Raw genomic sequence first — 7,650 nt, 5'->3', positions numbered from 1 at the left:
GGCTCCCGGGGCCAGCCTGGGCAGGGGTCGCTGCGGGGCCGCTTCCTTCCTGCGGCGGTTGTTCCTCATTGAGCACGTCGGGCAGCCGCGGCCGGGGGGTCCTCGCTGCCTGCGCAGCGCTGCTCTCGGCGCAGGGGCGCGCTCCTGGCCGCACCCCACCCCAGGGGACTGAGATTTATTTGTGTTATATTACATTACATTATATACGTAGATTTTGTTTTGGTATTACATTACATTATATATTTATGTTTTATCTTTATATTATAACACATTACATTACATTATATAGTACATGATATTAGGGGCACTGTCTTCAGCTGAGGCTCGGAGCAGCGGCCTGAAACTTGCCAGCGGCGTTTCCGAGACGCGCGGTTACGTTGCGCGCGGCTCGGCCCCCGCGATAAACCCGGAGCCACGAGCAAGCCCCGCTCAAAATGGTGGCACGCGGGGCCGCTGGAAGCCCGCCCCGGGGCCGTGCAGGGTGGCGCACGCCCGGCGCCGGCCGAGGGCATCCCTGGCCCGGGGGCGGGTGCTGGCCGCGGCCCTGCTGGGCCCGTGCCCGGGAGCGGGTCGCTGCTGCCAGCGCCGCACGGCCGCTTCCAGCTCCCGCCCATATTTGGTGAAAGCCTCGGAGCGTCGTCACCGCCGCCCGCGGCTGGGCGTGAGGCAGCGGCCGCCGCCAGGCCCCTCGGAGCGGGCGGAAGTCGGAGGCCCCGGCCCAGCGCGTCGCCTCAGCCCGCCCCCGCCCCCCCCCGGCCCGGGCGCTGTGAGTCACCGCATGACGCACTCTGAGCGCTGCTCCTCTCGTGCCCCCCTGCTTGGCGGGGTCGCAGCCTACGGCCTTCCTGCGGGCCCCAGCCTGGGCCCGACCCGCACAGCGAGCGGAGGGCCGGTCCCCAGCACCTTGCATGTATTGTGCGATCCGCGCGGGGTAAATGAGGCCGGCTACAGGTACCGAGTAATCCCCCCCCCAGATGAGCGGCTGCCTCGCTGTGGAAAGAACCAACCTGCTAGAAAGTTAGTGCTTGGAAAGGGAACAGTTGTATAGGTGGTTTCTAGCCAGCTTTAATTCAATGCAATTGAGCCCTTCCTTGAGGACTATTTTGTGCCTCTGGTGGGGAGCCCCTGCACCATGGGTGCAGGTGGAAGCAGGAGGCAGCCGTGGCCCCGGGCGCAGGAGATTGGGTTGGCAGCACCCAGCAGGCTGCAGAGGTGCTGTCTTTCCAAGGAACCTCCTGTTGATCCAGCTGTACCTCGGCTGTCACCGCCAGCTTGTCCCAGCACCGTGTCAAGTTCTGTTGCAACCCAGACGCAGACGCAGAGGGGCTGATTGGGGGCTCCCTGTCTCCTCTTAAATCTTTTCAGTAGGTCCTTTCATTCAAGTAAAGCTAAAGTGGTGCATGGGTCCTTGTTTTCCCAACACAAATCTCATATGAGCAGCAGCCCTGCTCCCTGTTTTTTACCCAACCAAGTGCCTCAAACAAAAAGAAAGGTGATTGCACTCAAAAGCTTGCTAAGAACTTTTTCCCAACTACTCAGTTGAGCTAAGAAAAGATATCACGTCTACTCAAAGAACCTTGTCAAACAAAAAGTCACATATTTGTTGGGCTGTCTCTTGAGAGTGCCACTGTGGTGACAGGTTGTTTGTGTTCATACCTATCATAAAGAATTGGTGTGACACCATTGCGTAGCCACCGGTAACCTTTAGATTGAACAACTTTCAGTCTATTGTCTTGGCTGAGTTACAGCTGGTAACTAGGGGGAGAAAGACTTCATATCCTGTTTCCAACCTCAGAGCTATCCAGTCCTCCAGGTTTCCCTGTTGTGAGGTGTATGCTTTTTTAGGATGCTTTAATTTGAAGATCTACCAATTGCTTTTGAGGTGGAACCCATTGCTGATACAGTTTTATCCAGAATGACTAATACTCTGTGAGAAGTGCTACTGTGATGTAAACTGTTTCTATTACTTACTGTTAGGAACAATTTTTTAATATGACAATTTTCTTGTAATAAATATGCGGAGACCTCTAAAGCGGAAGAAGCTACACAACAGAATTAAATTGGGTTTAACAGACTGGTCCTATATTTCAGGGATTCGTGCAAATATTTGTTTTTTGTTAATTTTTTTTACAATCAACAGATGCCCAAGTTTTAATTGAATTTTGGCTTTAATGAGGCTCAATAAGTCCCACACAAACGTCAGTGAATACAGTGTTGAAAAATTATTTCACTTTACCAGACATGTCACGGTATTTCAATGGAAACCTGTAAATTGGACTTAGTTTGCTGAAAACAGAACCAGTAGTCACTGGAAAAGCTCTGAATGTTGAAACAAGTCTGGGCTGAATTTTAAGTAGTTAACAAAATCTGAAATTAAGTGAGCTTCTTGTGGGTTCAAGGTACCTTGTGAGCCTTTCATTCACCACTGCTGCACATTTCCCTGTTGTAATCCACACATACAAGACCATTCCTACTTCTTCAGAAATATGCCTTGGGGAAAGAGATTGAGGGAAATAGTGTTCTGCCCTTAAGATGGTGTCCACTAGAATCTAACTAGAGTCAAGTGTCAGAATTTTTGAGCCACTGGGTAAATTGGAAAATGTACACTACTCATAAAAATTTGCGTACTGAAGAGTATTTTAGTGGCTTCTCTAATTTTGTGCATTTGCTGTTTGTTTGATAGAATCTATTAGGAGCATATAAAAGCAGGGATTTGGAATGGTTGGTTATACTCAGATTATGCTAGACTGGGGGGGATGTATATCATAATATTCATTTCACGGGCCTGGATTTTTAACTTTTATTTCTCCAGGGAAACAGGTTCACTGTGGCCAAACCAGGAAAATGTCATTGAGGGGAGGTACTGGTCACCCACCTCCTAACAGTTTCAGTCTTTCAGAAATATTTTCAAGGACATTGAAGTTTTGAGAGGAACTGTATGGAATAGATTTTCCTGTAGGTGCTACTGGTTTAAGTGAAAGGGTGTGCCCAGAACTGAAATGGAAACATCAAAGGGTCTTAATTAGGTGAATTTGAGGGAAGGTTCTGATTAAAACCAGAACTCAAACCTTTCTGTACTGTCTTTAATTTCCTCTTTCCCATTCTCTTTTTCTGTTGCCCATCCCCTACCATGTGTTTCCTCCATCTCCCCTCCTCTCTGTTCTTCTTTCCCTGTTTCAGTTTCTTCTCTCACCAGCCTTTCCTCTTCATGTTTACTTACCTTAGATTGGGCCTCTTCTGCTGCTCCTGCCAGGCCACTGGTTCCTGCTACACTAAATCTGCTCTTCCAGAGTCAATAGCTCCTCTCAGTGACTCACAGGAGGTGCAAATCCAGTGGGGCAAATTAAGCATAGCAACATACAGGCAAAGCAGCAGAGTAGCAGGGAGGCCTCAACCTCTAGCATTCAAGTTGGTTCCAGTTTTTACTGCTCTGATTTGCTCAGAGTTACTGCAGAATTCCTTGGGTGCAGAGTTTCCTATTTGCCTTCTTCCCTTCCCTAACACCAACTCTTCCCATCATTTTAGCAGAGCTCCAGCCTGCTAGCTTTCTCAGTCTGGCCATTGCCTATATTTTCTGGTATACTTCATATCTATATGCTACATAGTGCTGTCCACATGTGTAGAGGAAGTCTGACTTTTAAGTACACTTCACCTTTCCCTTGACTCCAGTTCTGTGGAACTGGGGAAGAAAATACTAGCCTCTTTCTAGTCCCACAGGAAAAGGAGGTAAATTAATAAATCTCAGGATTCATTAAGTTGTGTTGATTCTGTATGAGTAACAGAGTTCTGTAATGAATAACTCAGGCAGTAGGCATAAACCGCTGTCTTGTCTGGCATGACAGCAGAGTGGAATCAAGAACCATCCTTTTGTTTCCTGTTGTTCCTGGAAGATATCAGTTAAGAGTGGGGGAACAACCAGTCTCTCCCCAGTGGAAAATTCATTCAAAATTTCATGAGCTAAAACTTGCTGTTCTTCAAGTATGTTGCTATGTGAATGCCAGTCTGTATGTACGTGCTGTTTTTTGTATAGCGGTGTTCCTTTGGGCAACATCTATATGTGCATGTCCTCTCACCTCAGGACACAGAAGGCCGAGTAACCACAACTGCATTTTTTGTGGAAGCAAGAAGGAAATAATTGGGCCACCTCTGGCATAATAATTCAGCTTCAGGTTCAGCTTTCCTAGAAATTCTGGTTTTCATTTAGTTGTATAAAAATGTTTATGTCTGTCATATTTAGAACTACCATTTCTGCCAACATGGTGGCCTCAAACTGTACTCATCCTGTAACTGTTGAATTCCTCTCAATATGGGCCAGCATTTACACACCCTAAATCCATGATCAGTAGAGAAAAGGATCATGAATATGTCTGGATGACCTAAAAGGTATTCAGATAACCCACTGATGGGCACAGTCTAAGAAACTGGATAAAACAGAGCAGAAAGAATCAGCAATGTGGTGAATACCATCAGTGTTTCCATAAGTTCATACAGAACAGAGAATGATGCACGTATGGAGAGGTCAGAGGCCCTGGGGAGCTTCAGGGGATTGTATAAATTCAGAAATGAATGATGTGAAGTTCTCAGCACCTTGCGTGTGGTTCTCAGTGCATTGACTACACTCTCCAGTCATGGTGGGGGAAAGGTTGAGTTTTCAGCTTTGACAATATATGTATTCAGCAACTGGGAAAATCTGGCCTTATTATCTAGGCCTGATTACAACCAATGCACAGTTTTTTAATTGTCTGCACAAATTTGTGGCTTTGAAGCACAGAAGGTGGCTTCGGGATGTACATGTGCCATGAGCTGGCTGGCATTAGTAGAAGTGGGCAAGGGAATCTGAAACAAGGGCTTCCACCTATAAGCAACCTTTTAACTTTGATTTTCAACAGCAGCAAACAAAAATGTTTGTCATAAGAAGATGCAACAGATTTTAAATTTAGGAAGAGCAGACAAAACCCTGCATATATGGGGAAAGTGCACTGATAATGTAGGGTAGATAAGGTAATGGCAGAGAAGCCATGCCGTCTGTCTCCTAGTTCCACTTAAGATGTAGACATGCATAGACCAACACAGCAGGTTACAACTATTACAGACTACAGCCTAGAAATGTTCTTTACTCTGAGGTTTCTCCAACCTCAAAAAAAAATTTTCAAGGCTGCATGGTGGCAAATGTCATGTCAAGCTGTGTGAAATCCCGTGTTGATGTCCCATTTCTTTCGGAGTTTGTTCAGTTCACCTTTTATTGAAATGTAAGTTGGCAGACAAATATTGCTCCATCTGGAAATGTTGCATACAGAAGGTCCAATCTTGAAATCTGGCAAAACTGCAGAAGTCAGTTGGCGTGGGCAGCAATTTGCCCATTCCTGGGTAGGAACCTTGTTTCAGCAAACACTTGTAAAACCATATGAGCTCTCCAGATTGCCAGAGAGTCCTTGCTTTTTCAGATGACCTTGTGAATACACAGAGCCTGATCTAAAGTGCACTAAAATCTGTAGGGGTCTTTCTATTGCAAATTCTAAATACAGGGTTGTTCCTAGAGTATGCAGGGGATGCAAGTTGTAGTCTAGCGATACCATCTTTAACAACTTGAAGGAGAGGGGTATCAGTCACTTTATCGCAGATCTAAAACCTTTCTTTATGTTGTCTAGGATGGGGTGGGCAAAATATGGCCCATGGGCTCATTACAGCCTCCCAAAGGATCGTATCTGTCCTGCAGCGGGTCCCTCAGCCCTGTCCTGTGTGGTGGAGCTCAGGCAGTATGGTGGCTGGACTTAGGTTCCCAGCAGCCTTGGTGGTGGCAGCTCCTTCTTGCAGCCACTGCCAGTGTCGCTGCCGCAGCTGGACCTGGTGTCACTGCCCAGGCACCCCATCCTGTCCTCCTCACACCCACTACTGGGGCCACTGGATGGAGTGGGATCTCCATGGAGACCAGCCAGGACCCCCAGGGGCAGGGCATGCTTGGCTGGGCAGATGGGATGGGGCTGCAGGCAGGTGGGGAGTGATATTCAGGAGCAGGATGGGGCAGGGCTGGGGCTGGGATTGTGGGGCAGTGATAATGCCAGGCTCTGTGGGGAGCAGATTGCAGCTCTATCCCCAGGCCCTGACCCTGCACTTTAACTGTGCCACAATCCAGGCCCCTGTCCTGGCCCCTGCCCATCCCATTCCTGGATGAAACTCCCCATCTACCCACTCCCCATCCCATCCACTGGGGCTGAATTTACCCTGCCTGTGGTAGTCCTGGCTGGTCTCCTTGGAGACCATGCCTACTTGGCTGCTCCATCCAGTGCCCCCAGCAGTGTGTGCGTGGCAGACTGGCCAGGGCTGGATAGGATGAATTGCTCCCAATCCCTGCCTGCCAGGCCTGGTTGACCCCCTCCCCCAGCACACAACAGGTCACCAAAACTTTAGTGGCCCTCCAGACAAATAATTCCCCACCCCTGGCTAGGAGGAGGTGGCAGTAGAAAGCATGCTTTGTCTTGTCAGAGTAGTATAACAAGATCCTCAAAGTGTCCCATGTGAGGAGTCTCTTCTGCCCTGGAGAGGAATGGAGTTTTGGAGAGAACACAGGTGCATTAATAGACAGGTTCAAATGAAAGCCTAACAGTCTGGGGATTAAGCATAGAACAAGGTTTTAAACCAACTTTATTTCTACAGGTTGTTGTATAAGAAGGGTCAGTAATAGGAGTTTACCAACCCTTTTATCTTGCGAGTGGGAGATAGAATCATAGAAAATTAGGGTTGGAAGGGACCTCGGAAGGTCATCTATTCCAACCCGCTGCTTATATTAGGACCATCCCCAACTATAGCATCCCAGCCAAGGCTTTGTTAAAAACTTCCACAGATGGAAGTTCCACCACCTCTCTGGGTAGCCTGTTCCAGTGCTTTATTACCCTCCTAATGAGAAAGTTCATCCTAATATATAACCTAAACCTCCCTTGCCGCAACTTGAGACCATTGTTCCTTGTTCTCGTATGTGCCACCATTGAGAACAGTCTAGCTCCATCCTCTTTTGAACCATCCTTCAGGTCTAGTTGAAGGTTGCTATTAAATCCTCCCCTCAGTCTTCTCTCCTCCAGACTAAATAAGCACAGTTCCCTCATCCTCTCCTTATAAGTCATGTGCCTCAACCCCCTAACTATTTTCATTGCCCTCCACTGGACTGTCCAATCTGTCTACATCCTTTCTGTAGTGGGGGCCAAAACTGGACACGGTACTCCAGATGTGGCCTCACCAGTGCTGAATAGAGGGAAATAATCTTTTCCCCCCTATCTGCTAGCAGTGCTTCTACTAATACAGACTAGTGTGCTGTTAGCCTTCTTGGCAACAAGGGTCCACCGTTGGCTCATATTCAGCTTATTGTACACTGTAACCCCGGCTCCTTTTCTGCCAGTCAGTCCTCAGCCTGCACCAGTGCATGAGATTGTTCCATCCTAAGTGCAGGATTTTGCACTTGTCCTTACTGAACTTCATGACATGTCTTTTGGTTCAATCCTCCAATTGGTTGAGGTCTCTGAATCCTAGGGCTGTCCTTCAGCATATCCACTGTTCCCCCCAGCTTGATGTTATCTGCAAAGTAACTGAGAGGGCACGCCACCCCATCTTCCAGGTGTAAAGATGATGTAAAGATTCAGAAATGGGGTCAGAGTGGGG

At 47.9% G+C, this 7,650-nt stretch overlaps 1 protein-coding gene across 1 annotated transcript in view; it reads left to right on the top strand.

Annotated features, from left to right (window-relative positions):
* LOC149863649 (uncharacterized) overlaps positions 1–7,650 on the top strand; it is a 37,424-nt gene continuing 29,774 nt past the window's right edge. Inside the window, exon 1 of the mRNA XM_090049444.1 lies at positions 1–766. Within this exon, the coding sequence (XP_089905570.1) occupies positions 293–766 (474 nt within the window). The 5' untranslated portion in view covers positions 1–292. The remainder of the gene's footprint in view (positions 767–7,650) is intronic.

Source organism: Crocodylus siamensis, chromosome 5, assembly GCF_052110815.1.
Source record: "Crocodylus siamensis isolate JL-2025a chromosome 5, ASM5211081v1, whole genome shotgun sequence".
In the NCBI taxonomy this organism is placed as follows: Eukaryota; Metazoa; Chordata; order Crocodylia; family Crocodylidae; genus Crocodylus; species Crocodylus siamensis.
This window is presented reverse-complemented; position numbering and strand designations above follow the sequence as displayed.